General features: G+C 41.9%; 1 protein-coding gene across 6 annotated transcripts in view; it reads left to right on the top strand.

Moving 5' to 3' along the window:
• The window catches only part of Zir (dedicator of cytokinesis), a 304,369-nt gene that overhangs the window by 214,355 nt on the left and 76,787 nt on the right, over positions 1-13,227 (top strand). For all 6 annotated transcript variants that reach the window (XM_071661769.1, XM_071661767.1, XM_071661771.1 and 3 more), the window contains one exon: positions 9,983-10,135. In XM_071661769.1, coding sequence (XP_071517870.1) covers positions 9,983-10,135 — 153 coding nt within the window. The remainder of the gene's footprint in view (positions 1-9,982; positions 10,136-13,227) is intronic.

The raw sequence follows: 13,227 nt of genomic DNA, 5'->3' as shown, positions 1-13,227 counted from the left end.
TCAGGCACCTCACCATGAGTCATACATACATTAAATAACCTTACCAACCAGTCAACAATACAGTCACCCCCTTTTTTAATAGATTCCAATGCAGTACCATCCAAACCTGCTGCCTTTACGGCTTTCATCTTCCGCAAAGCTTTTACTACCTCTTCTCTGTTTACCAAATCATTTTCCCTAACCCTCTCACTTTGTATAAGTTTGTTGAGTATTCCTGGTAAATTATATGAGAGGGTATTGATTGAGAGGGTGAAGGCATGTACAGAGCATCAGATTGGGGAAGAGCAGTGTGGTTTCAGAAGTGGTAGAGGATGTATGGATCAGGTGTTTGCTTTGAAGAATGTATGTGAGAAATACTTAAGAATGCAAATGGATTTGTACGTAGCATTTATGGATCTGGAGAAGGCATATGATAGAGTTGATAGAGATGGTCTGTGGAAGGTATTAAGAATATATGGTGTGGGAGACAAGTTGTTAGAAGCAGTGAAAAGTTTTTATTGAGGATGTAAGGCATGTGTACATGTAGGAAGAGAGGAAAGTGATTGGTTCTCAGTGAATGTAGGTTTGCGGCAGGGGTGTGTGATGTCTCCATGGTTGTTTAATTTGTTTATGGATGGGGTTGTTAGGGAGGTGAATGCAAGGGTCTTGGAAAGAGGGGCAAGTATGAAGTCTGTTGTGGATGAGAGAGCTTGGGAAGTGAGTCAGTTGTTGTTCGCTGATGATACAGCGCTGGTGGCTGATTCATGTGAGAAACCGCAGAAGCTGGTGACTGAGTTTGGTAAAGTGTGTGAAAGAAGAAAGTTAAGAGTAAATGTGAATAAGAGCAAGGTTATTAGGTACAGTAGGGTTGAGGGTCAAGTCAATTGGGAGGTAAGTTTGAATGGAGAAAAACTGGAGGAAGTAAAGTGTTTTAGATATCTGGGAGTGGATCTGGCAGCGGATGGAACCATGGAAGCGGAAGTGGATCATAGGATGGGGGAGGGGGCGAAAATCGTGGGAGCCTTGAAGAATGAGTGGAAGTCTAGAACATTATCTCGGAAAGCAAAAATGGGTATGTTTGAAGGAATAGTGGTTCCAACAATTTTGTATGGTTGCGAGGCGTGGGCTATGAATAGAGTTGTGCGCAGGAGGGTGGATGTGCTGGAAATGAGGTGTTTGAGGACAATGTGTGGTGTGAGGTGGTTTGATCGAGTAAGTAATGTAAGGTAAGAGAGATGTGTGGAAATAAAAAGAGCATGGTTGAGAGAGCAGAAGAGGGTGTTTTGAAATGGTTTGGGCACATGGAGAGAATGAGTGAGGAAAGATTGACCAAGAGGGTATATGTGTCGGAGGTGGAGGGAACGAGGAGAAGTGGGAGACCAAATTGGAGGTGGAAAGATGGAGTGAAAAAGATTTTGTGTGATCGGGGCCTGAACATGCAGGAGGGTGAAAGGAGGGCAAGGAATAGAGTGAATTGGATCGATGTGGTATACCGGGGTTGACGTGCTGTCAGTGGATTGAATCAGGGCATGTGAAGCGTCTGGGGTAAACCATGGAAAGCTGTGTAGGTATGTATATTTGCGTGTGTGGACGTGTATGTATATACATGTGTATGGGGGTGGGTTGGGCCATTTCTTTCGTCTGTTTCATTGCACTACCTCGCAAACGCGGGAGACAGCGACATGACAAAAAAAAAAAAAGATTATTATTATTATTAATTTTTTTTTTTTTTTTTTTTTTTTTTTTTTTTTTTTTTTTTTTTGCAACAACATTGTTGGAACCACTATTCCTTCAAACATACCCATTTTTGCTTTCCGAGATAATGTTCTCGACTTCCACACATTCTTCAAAGCTCCCAGAATTTTCGCTCCCTCCCCCACCCTATGATCCACTTCCGCTTCCATGTTTCCATCCGCTGCCAGATCCACTCCCAGATATCTAAAACACTTCACTTCCTCCAGTTTTTCTCCATTCAAACTCACCTCCCAATTGACTTGACCCTCAACCCTACTGTACCTAATAACCTTGCTCTTATTCACATTTACTCTTAACTTTCTTCTTTCACACACTTTACCAAACTCAGTCACCAGCTTCTGCAGTTTCTCATATGAATCAGCCACCAGCGCTGTATCATCAGCGAACAGCAACTGACTCACTTCCCAAGCTCTCTCATCCCCAACAGACTTCATCCTTGCCCCTCTTTCCAAAACTCTTGCATTCACCTCCCTAACAACCCCATCCATAAACAAATTAAACAACCATGGAGACATCACACACCCCTGCCGCAAACCTACATTCACTGAGAACCAATCACTTTCCTCTCTTCCTACACGTACACATGCCTTACATCCTCGATAAAAACTTTTCACTGCTTCTAACAACTTGCCTCCCACACCATATATTCTTAATACCTTCCACAGAGCATCTCTATCAACTCTATCATATGCCTTCTCCAGATTCATAAATGCTACATACAAATCCATTTGCTTTTCTAAGTATTTCTCACATACATTCTTCAAAGCAAACACCTGATCCACACATCCTCTACCACTTCTGAAACCACACTGCTCTTCCCCAATCTGATGCTCTGTACATGCCTTCACCCTCTCAATCAGTACCCTCCCATATAATTTACCAGGAATACTCAACAAACTTATACCTCTGTGATTTGAGCACTCACTCTTATCCCCTTTGCCTTTGTACAATGGCACTATGCACGCATTCCGCTAATCCTCAGGCACCTCACCATGAGTCATACATACATTAAATAACCTTACCAACCAGTCAACAATACAGTCACCCTCTTTTTTAATAAATCCACTGCAATACCATCCAAACCTGCTGCCTTGCCGGCTTTCATCTTCCGCAAAGCTTTTACTACCTCTTCTCTGTTTACCAAATCATTTTCCCTAACCCTCTCACTTTGCACACCACCTCGACCAAAACACCCTATATCTATATTATTATTATTATTATTATTATTATTATTATTATTATTATTATTGTTGTTGTACTTAGTCACTGTCTCCCGCGTTAGCGAGGTAGCGCTATGAAACAGACGAAAGAATGGCCCAACCCACCCACATGCACATGTATATACATAAACACACACACATATACATACTTATATATGTCAACATATACACACATATAGTGATGGGTGATTTGAATGCAAAGGTGAGTAATGTGGCAGTTGAGGGAACAATTGGTGTACATGGGGTGTACGGTGTTGTAAATGGAAATGGTGAAGAGCTTGTAGATTTATGTACTGAAAAAGTACTGGTGATTGGGAATACCTGGTTTAAAAAGAGAGATATACATAAGTATACCTATGTAAGTAGGAGAGATGGCCAGAAAGCGTTATTGGATTACGTGTTGATTGATAGGCGAGTGAAAGAGAGACTGTTGGATGTTAATGTGGTGAGAGGTGCAACTGGAGGGATGTCTAATCATTATCTTGTGGAGGCGAAGGTGAAGATTTGTTGAGGATTTCAGAAAAGGAGAGAATGTTGGGGTGAAGAGAGTGGTGAGAGTAAGTGAGCTCGGGAAGGAGACTTGTGTGAGGAAGTACTAGGAGAGACTGAGTACAGAATGGAAAAAGGTGAGAACAAAGGACGTAAGGGGATTGGGGGAGGAATGGGATGTATTTTGGGAAGCAGTGATGGCTTGCACAAAAGATGCTTGTGGCATAAGAAGCGTTGGAAGTGGGCAGATTAGGAAAGGTAGTGAGTGGTGGGATGAAGAAGTAAGATTATTAGTGAAAGAGAAGAGAGAGGCATTTGAACGATTTTTGCTGGGAAATAATGCAAATGAATGGGAGATGTATAAAAGAAAGAGGCAGGAGGTCAAGAGAAAGGTGCAAGAGGTGAAAAAGAGGGCAAATGAGAGTTGGGGTGAGAGAGTATCATTAAATTTTAGGGAAAATAAAAAGATGAGGAGTTGGGGTGAGAAAGTATCATTAAATTTTAGGGAGAATGAATAGATGTTTTGGAAGGGAACAAATGGGAACTTCAGTGAAGGGAGCTAATGGGGAGGTGATAACAAGTAGTGGTGATGTGAGAAGGAGATGGAGTGAGTATTTTGAACGTTTGTTGAATGTGTTTGATGATAGAGTGGCAGATATAGATAGGGTGTTTTGGTCAAAGTGGTGTGCAAAGTGAGAGGGTTAGGGAGAATGATTTGGTAAACAAAGAAGAGGTAGTAAAAGCTTTGCGGAAGATGAAAGCTGGCAAGGCAGTGGGTTTGGATGGTATTGCAGTGGAATTTATTAAAAAAGGGGGTGACTGTATTGTTGACTGGTTGGTAAGGTTATTCAATGTATGTATGACTCATGGTGAGGTGCCTGAGGATTGGCAGAATGCTTGCATAGTGCCATTGTACAAAGGCAAAGGGGATAAAAGTGAGTGCTCAAATTACAGAGGTATAAGTTTATTGAGTATTCCTGGTAAATTATATGGGAGGGTATTGATTGAGAGGGTGAAGGCATGTACAGAGCATCAGATTGGGGAAGAGCAGTGTGGTTTCAGAAGTGGTAGAGGATGTGTGGATCAGGTGTTTGCTTTGAAGAATGTATGTGAGAAATACTTAGAAAAGCAAATGGATTTGTATGTAGCATTTATGGATCTGGAGAAGGCATATGATAGAGTTGATAGAGATGCTCTGTGGAAGGTATTAAGAATATATGGTGTGGGAGGAAAGTTGTTAGAAGCAGTGAAAAGTTTTTATCGAGGATGTAAGGCATGTGTACGTGTAGGAAGAGAGGAAAGTGATTGGTTCTCAGTGAATGTAGGTTTGCGGCAGGGGTGTGTGATGTCTCCATGGTTGTTTAATTTGTGTATGGATGGGGTTGTTAGGGAGGTAAATGCAAGAGTTTTGGAAAGAGGGGCAAGTATGAAGTCTGTTGGGGATGAGAGAGCTTGGGAAGTGAGTCAGTTGCTGTTCGCTGATGATACAGCGCTGGTGGCTGATTCATATGAGAAACTGCAGAAGCTGGTGACTGAGTTTGGTAAAGTGTGTGGAAGAAGAAAGTTAAGAGTAAATGTGAATAAGAGCAAGGTTATTAGGTACAGTAGGGTTGAGGGTCAAGTCAATTGGGAGGTGAGTTTGAATGGAGAAAAACTGGAGGAAGTGAAGTGTTTTAGATATCTGGGAGTGGATCTGGCAGCGGATGGAACCATGGAAGCGGAAGTGGATCATAGGGTGGAGGAGGGGGCGAAAATTCTGGGGGCCTTGAAGAATGTGTGGAAGTCGAGAACATTATCTCGGAAAGCAAAAATGGGTATGTTTGTAGGAATAGTGGTTCCAACAATGTTGTATGGTTGCGGGGCGTGGGCTGTGGATAGAGTTGTGCGCAGGAGGATGGATGTGCTGGAAATGAGATGTTTGAGGACAATGTGTGGTGTGAGGTGGTTTGATCGAGTGAGTAACGTAAGGGTAAGAGAGATGTGTGGAAATAAAAAGAGCGTGGTTGAGAGAGCAGAAGAGGGTGTTTTGAAGTGGTTTGGGCACATGAAGAGAATGAGTGAGGAAAGATTGACCAAGAGGATATATGTGTCGGAGGTGGAGGGAACGAGGAGAAGAGGGAGACCAAATTGGAGGTGGAAAGATGGAGTGAAAAAGATTTTGTGTGATCGGGGCCTGAACATGCAGGAGGGTGAACGGAGGGCAAGGAATAGAGTGAATTGGAGCGATGTGGTATATCGGGGTTGACGTGCTGTCAGTGGATTGAATCAAGGCATGTGAAACGTCTGGGGTAAACCATGGAAAGCTGTGTAGGTATGTATATTTGCGTGTGTGGACGTATGTATATACATGTGTATGGGGGGGGTTGGGCCATTTCTTTCGTCTGTTTCCTTGCGCTACCTCGCAAACGCGGGAGACAGCGACAAAGTATAATGAAAATAAAAATAGAAAGTTTATTGAGTATTCCTGGTAAATTATATGGGAGGGTTTTGATTGAGAGGGTGAAGGCATGTACAGAGCATCAGACTGGGGAAGAGCAGTGTGGTTTCAGAAGTGGTAGAGGATGTGTGGATCAGGTGATTGCTTTGAAGAATGTAGGTGAGAAATACTTAGAAAAGCAAATGGATTTGTATGTAGCATTTATGGATCTGGAGAAGGTATATGATAGAGTTGATAGAGATGGTCTGTGGAAGGTATTAAGAATATATGGTGTGGGAGGCAAGTTGTTAGAAGCATTGAAAAGTTTTTATTGAGGATGTAAGGCATGTGTACGTGTAGGAAGAGAGGAAAGTGATTGGTTCTCAGTGAATGAAGGTTTGCAGCAGGGGTGTGTGATGTCTCCACGGGTGTTTAATTTGTTTATGGATGGGTTTGTTAGGGAGGTGAATGCAAGAGTTTTGGAAAGAGGGGAAAGTATGCAGTCTCTTGTGGATGAGAGAGCTTGGGAAGTGAGTCAGTTGTTGTTCGCTGATTATACAGCTCTGGTGGCTGATTCGTGTGAGAAATTGCAGAAGCTGGTGACTAAGTTTGGTAAAGTGTGTGAAGGAAGAAAGCTGAGAGTAAATGTGAATAAGAGCAAGGTTATTAGATACAGTAGAGTTGAGGGACAAGTCAATTGGAAGTTTGAATGGAGAAAGACTGGAGGAAGTGAATGTTTTAGATATCTGGGAGTAGGTTTGGCAGTGGATGGAACCATGGAAGTGGAAGTGAATCATTGGTTGGGGAGGGGGTGAAAGTTCTCGGAGCGTTGAAGAATGTGTGGAAGTCGAGAATATTATCTCGGAAAGCAAAAATGGGTATGTTTGAAGGAATAGTGGTTCCAACAATGTTATATGGTTATGAGGCGTGGGCTATAGATAGAGTTGTGCGGAGGAGGGTGGATGTGCTGGAAATGAGATGTTTTAGGACAATATGTGGTGTGAGGTGGTTTGATCGAGTAAGTGATAGTAGGGTAAGAGAGATGTGTGGTAATAAAAAGAGAGTGGTTGAGAGAGCAGAAGAGGGTGTTTTGAAATGGTTTGGTCACGTGGAGAGAATGAGTGAGGAAAGATTGACCAAGAGGATATATGTGTCGGAGGTGGAGGGAACGAGGAGAAGTGGGAGACCAAATTGGAGGTGGAAAGATGGAGTGAAAAAGATTTTGAGTGATCGGGACCTGAACATGCAGGAGGGTGAAAGGTGTACAAGGAATAGAGTGAATTGGAACGATGTGGTATACTGGGGTCGATGTGCTGTCAATGGATTGAACCAGGGCATATGAAGTGTCTGGGGTAAACCATGTAAAGTTTTGTGGGGCCTGGATGTGGAATGGGAGCAGTGATTTCGGTGCATTACACATGACAGTTAGAGATTGTGTGAACAAATGTGGCCTTTGTTGTCTTTTCTGGCGCTACCTTGCACGCACACGAGGGTGCACCATTTAATGTGTGGCGGGGTGGCAGCAGGAATGGATGAAGGCAACAAGTATGAATATGTACATGTGTATATCTGTATATGCCTATGTATGTATATGTTGAAATGTATAGACATGTATATGTTCATGTGTGGGTGTGTGTGTATATTCATGTGTATGTTGGTGGGTTAGGCCATTTTTTCTCTGTTTCCTTGTGCTAACACGGGGAATGGCGAATAAAAAAAGAAAATATCATTTATGATACTTAATCGCCGTCTCCCACTCAGCGAGGTAGCACAGGGAAACAGATGAGGAATGGCCCAACCCACCCACATACATGTATATATATATATAAACGTGCATACACGCATATATACATGCATATACATTTCAACTTATACATACATATACATACACAGACATATACTTATATATACATGTACATATTCATACTTGCTGCCTTCATCCATTCCCCTCACCACCCACCACACATGAAATAGCACCCCACCACCAGCTAGGTAGTGCCTGGAAAAGACAAAAAAATGTCATATTTGTTCACACTCAGTCTCTAGCTGTCATGTGTTATGCACTGAAACCACAGCTCCCTTTCCACATCCAGGCCCCACAGACCTTTCCATGGTTTCTCCAGATGCTTCTCATGCCCTAGTTCAATCCATTGACAGCACATCAACCCTGGTATGCCACATCATTCCAATTCACTCTATTCCTTGCACGCCTTTCACCATCCTGCATGTTTGGACCCCAGTCACTCAAAATCTTTTTCACTCCATCCTTCCACCTCCAGTTTGATCTTCTGCTTCTCCTTATTCCCTCCACCTCTGACACATATATCCTCTTTGTCAATCTTTTCTCACTTATTCTCTCCATGTGTCTAAACCATTTCAACACACCCTCTTCTGCTCTCTCAGCTACACTTTTTTTATTACCACACATCTCTCTTACCCTTTCATTACTTCTCAATCAAACCACTTCACACCACGTATTGTCCTCAAACATTTCATTTCCAAAACATCCACTCTCCTCCACACAACCTTATCTATAGCCCACACCTCACAACCATATAACATTGTTGGAACCACTATTCCTTCAAACATACCCATTTTTGCTCCGAGATAACGTTATTGCCTTCCACACATTCTTCAATGCTCCCAGAACCTTCACCCCCTCCCCCACCCTGTGATTCACTTCCGCTTCCATGGTTCCATCCACTGCTAAGTACACTCCCAGATATCTAAAACACTTCACTTCCTCCAGTTTTTCTCCTTTCAAACATACTTCCCAATTGACTTGTCCCTCAACCCTACTGAACGTAATAACATTCCTTCACACACTCCTACAAATTCTGCTTCAAGAGTAGTGATACTCCTTCCTTAAAGTATTTCCAAATTATTCGACTCCATTTACCCTTGAGCTTTGTTTCACTCAGAGCCAATACATATGGGGATCTTTTCTGTCTCTCTTCTCTTCTCATCTTGGTAACATCCACTCTCATTTAAATACCCTAGGCTGAGCGTTTGAGAAGGATGAGCACTCCCTGCTTGGCTCCTTTCTCTGTTCATTGTTTTTGAAATTGAAATAAGAGAGAGAGTGGGGGTAGCCCCCCTGCTCCTGCCCCTTTTAGTCACCTTCTGCAATATGGAGGAATATGGAGGTAGAATTCTTTCTCCATTACCCCAGGAATAGGGGAATGGTAATATTAGTTATTATGAAAAGGTCTATGGGGCCCTTGATGTGGATAATAGCAATGATGCTAACAATAGTAATAATGATATTAATAATAATAATGATGATTCAATTGCCTGTGCCATTCGTTAACATGGGGAAAAAAAGAAAATGATAATGGTAATGATTTGTACTTGTTCACCATTTCTCATGTTAGAGAGGTAATGCCAGGAACAGATGAAGAAAGGCCTCTGTTGTTCACATCCTTTCATTAGCTTTATGTGTAAAGCACCAAAACCTCATCGCCCTATCAGAACCAGGCCCCACAGACCTTTTTATGGTTTCCCTTGGCTGCTTCATATGCCCTGGTTCAACCTATGGACAGCACATTTACCCATGTATACCACATCACTCCAGTCCACTTTCTCCCATGCATGTCTTTCACACTCCTGCATGTTCAGGCCCAGAGCACTCAGAATCTTTGTCACTTCATCATTCCATCTCCAGTTTGCTTACCCCGTTCTTGTACTCTCCTTTTTCTGACATACATATCTGCTTAGTGAACCTCTACACACACACACACACACACACACACACACACGCACATGCACACACGCATGCACTTCTTTTTACCACTTCTCTGCCGTACCCTTTTATTACTTAGTCACACTACCTGACAATGCACATCGTTCTCAAACATTTCATTTCCTAGACATCCTCCCTCTTGTGCACATTCTCATGCATACCCTATACCTCACATCCAAATGTCTTTGGGACTACTGTACTACCAGAATGATAATGATAAGGCCTTTTTTTTTCTGCTCCTGGTGTTATCTTGCTGGTGCAGAACACTAATCAGTAATGAAAAATGAATAATGATGGTAATAATGATTTTAATGATTGTGGTAATGATAATAATGATAATAACAATAACAGTAATATTGATGTTGATTTTCTTTTTTTCAGTTCCCAGGTTTACTTTTTGATGAGGAAACTGAACAATGTGCAGACCTGTGCCTTCAGCTATTAAAGCACTGCTCATCTTGTATCTGTACTGTGCGGTCTCATGCTGCAGCATCACTCTATCTACTTATGAGACACAACTTCGAAATTGGAAATGTGAGTTGCTTTAAGATATACTTTCTTATGTATTTTTTTCAGTTATAAACAGATTCCTTTGAGTGCACATTGAAAGATTTCAATATTGGAAACAAACCTGGATAGTAAATATGATAGGCAGAATGCTGGCAGACCTAGTGCGCAGGTATGATTAGGGTTGTAGGTGCATGTTTTGTATGTTGCATTGCTATTTCACTACCTTTTCCTTCTCAGGTTTTCACAAGGCAGTGTCATGGAAGGTCAACAGTTTTCTGATTACTGGAACTTATATATTTATATATGACTATGGACCTGCACTTAGCGATGGGTTTATATTCCTCAAGAATTGTAATTCTAGCTGTCTGATGTTTTACGAGCCATTGAAATCTGTTTTAAGATGGGGGCTTACATTCCTGACCATAGAGATTTCCATTTCTTACTGAGAAACAGTGCCTGAAACAACATAGCTTGCCATTAATATATCATTGTGTCATAGTGTAGTTTAGATTATATTTGATAAAAACTTGTTGAAAAAGGTGATGAGGACCTGGCTATGCCCATAAGTTTTTCTCACTCACCACCCTGCCTGAGCTCCCCAAATTTAATATCAATTGATGGCTGTGTATACTGTATAAGTACTCCCCTGTACCCTGGCAGTTTCTTACTCTTCACATACTTATGAAAATGGATACAGATACTATGGAAGGCTTGACATGTAAGTGACCAAAGTGAAGCCAACTCCTATCAAGTGGGTGGCCTTGGCAAATGTCTCCACTTACATCTGTTCTTGCATGCCTCCCTCACAGACACCACTCCACATACTCTTTCCTCATTTCTCTCCCTCTAGTACTCTTCCACTCTGTTTCTCCATGTCACAGGTGGTCTTCCTCTCGCACCAGTCCCTTTAATCATACATATACACTCTCCTTGTAAAATCCCCATCTTGCATTCTTTTCAAATGCCCAAACCACCTCGAAGTATTGTCCCCACCTCCACTGCCACTCAATTTATTCTCCTTGCATTCCTTGTCATACCAAATTTCTCACACCCTCATTACTATCTTTATTCCATCTATTCATATCACATGGTCCACTCATGTAACTCATTTCCTTAGCCTTGATTCTTGATGACTGTAACTCATTCTGTATCCATGTTTTGGCTGCATAGGTCAGGAATACCTGATGTAGACTGTAGAGGGGTGGTAAAGGAAGGCAACTTCACAAAATGACACTTTTTTATTGTTCATGGTTACTATTTACTTATTCCCATACATCTTTCTATTCTCCCATGTACTCTTTCATGTGTGAACAAGTTAAGGGTTGTGAACAGTTGACTGAGCTTTGGGGGAATAAATCCTCTCTTCCTTGTTTTGGAAAGGGGAGGGTTTTCAGCCCCCTGCTATCACTATCTTTTCATTCTCTTCTGTGACACATTGGGGATATGTAGGAAGTGAATGTCTCCATTATATGTAGGGATAATAGGAGGCATGCATATTTACATGTGTTTACACATGTACATATATTAACATATGTATTTTCTCTTCAGGATTGGTACTATATAGGAGTTTCAGAAGGAAGTATGTACATTGATGATGGTGATATTTAACAGCTATACGAATGTCAAAATTTTGGCAGGGGATTTCATCATTGTCTGCAAGACTTCCAGCACCTCCTATAGGTGTCTTCATATGAAGTCTTCCAGTGTTTAAGGGTTAAGAAATATTGAAATATTGCTTGTGTCCTGCCTTAGAGCTGCAAGGCCTTGCATATGTATGTAATGAGGTAGTAACAGTTGAATCAATTCATGAGAACAGTTCTACATGAAAAAAAGAGCTGAACCTAATTTCTGTGGTGTAGCAGTTAGTGTTCCTGACTGTGACTCATTCACAGATCACATCACCTAGGGTCAAGCACTTAGGTTTGAATCCTAGTTGCAGCAGTTGGTCCACAGTCATCCTATCTGTCCATCCACCCCTTGGGGTTTGTTGATGAATTGGGTACCTGGCTCAGGCTTGGGTGTCTAAATGTGTGTGGATGTAACCAAGATGAGAAAAAAGGACAGATAGGTAGTATGTTTGAGGAAAGGAACCTGGATGTTTTGGCTCTGATTGAAACGGAAGCTCAAAGGTAAAGTGGGAAGAGTGGTTTAGGAATGTTTTGGGAGTAAAGTCAGGGGTTGGTGAGAGGACAAGAGCAAAGGAAGAAGTAGCACTACTCCTGAAACAGGAGTTGTGGGTGTATGTGATAGAGTGTCAGAAAGTAAACTCTAGATTGATATGGGTAAAACTGAAAGTGGATGGAGAGAGATGGGTGATTTTTGGTGCCTATGCACCTGGGCATGAGAAGAAAGATCATGAGAGGCAAGTGTTTTGGGAGCAGCTGAGTGAGTGTGTTAGCAATTTTGATGCACAAGACCAGGTTTTAGTGATGGGTGATTTGAATGCAAAGGTGAGTAATGTGGCAGTTGAGGGAATAATTGGTGTACATGGGGTGTTTAGTGTTGTAAATGGAGATGATGAAGAGCTTGTAGATTTGTGTGCTGAAAAAGGACTGGTGATTGGGAATACCTGGCTCAAAAAGAGAGATATACATAAGTATACCTGTGTAAGTAAGAGAGATGGCCAGAGAGCGTTATTGGATTATGTGTTAATTAATGGGCTCTTACTCACAATTACACACACCTTTCTCCTTCACACACTTTTTCAGACTCATTTACTAACTTCTGCAGCTTCCCACTCAAATCAGCCACCAGTGCTGGTATTAAATGACCATGGTGCATCAAACACCCGAGCTGCAGACCAACCTCCACTGGGAACCAGTCACTCTCCCCTTTTCCTACTCATACACATGCCTTACACCCTTGATGAAGATTTCTCAATGCTTCTTGTAGCTTACCTCCCACACCATGTATTCTTAAGACCTTCCACATGATGCTACATACAAATCGTTTGTTTTTCTAAGTAATACATCAAACACTCCAGCTGCAGACCGACTTCCACTGGGAACCAATCACTCTCCCCTTTTCCTACTCATACACATGCCTTACACCCTTGATGAAAATTTCTCACTGCTTCTAGTAGCTTACCTCCCACACCATATATTCTGAAGACCTTC

This window comes from Panulirus ornatus, chromosome 5, assembly GCF_036320965.1.
Source record: "Panulirus ornatus isolate Po-2019 chromosome 5, ASM3632096v1, whole genome shotgun sequence".
In the NCBI taxonomy this organism is placed as follows: Eukaryota; Metazoa; Arthropoda; class Malacostraca; order Decapoda; family Palinuridae; genus Panulirus; species Panulirus ornatus.
The sequence above is the reverse complement of the archived record's forward strand: the minus strand, read 5'-3'. Positions and strand labels throughout refer to the sequence as shown.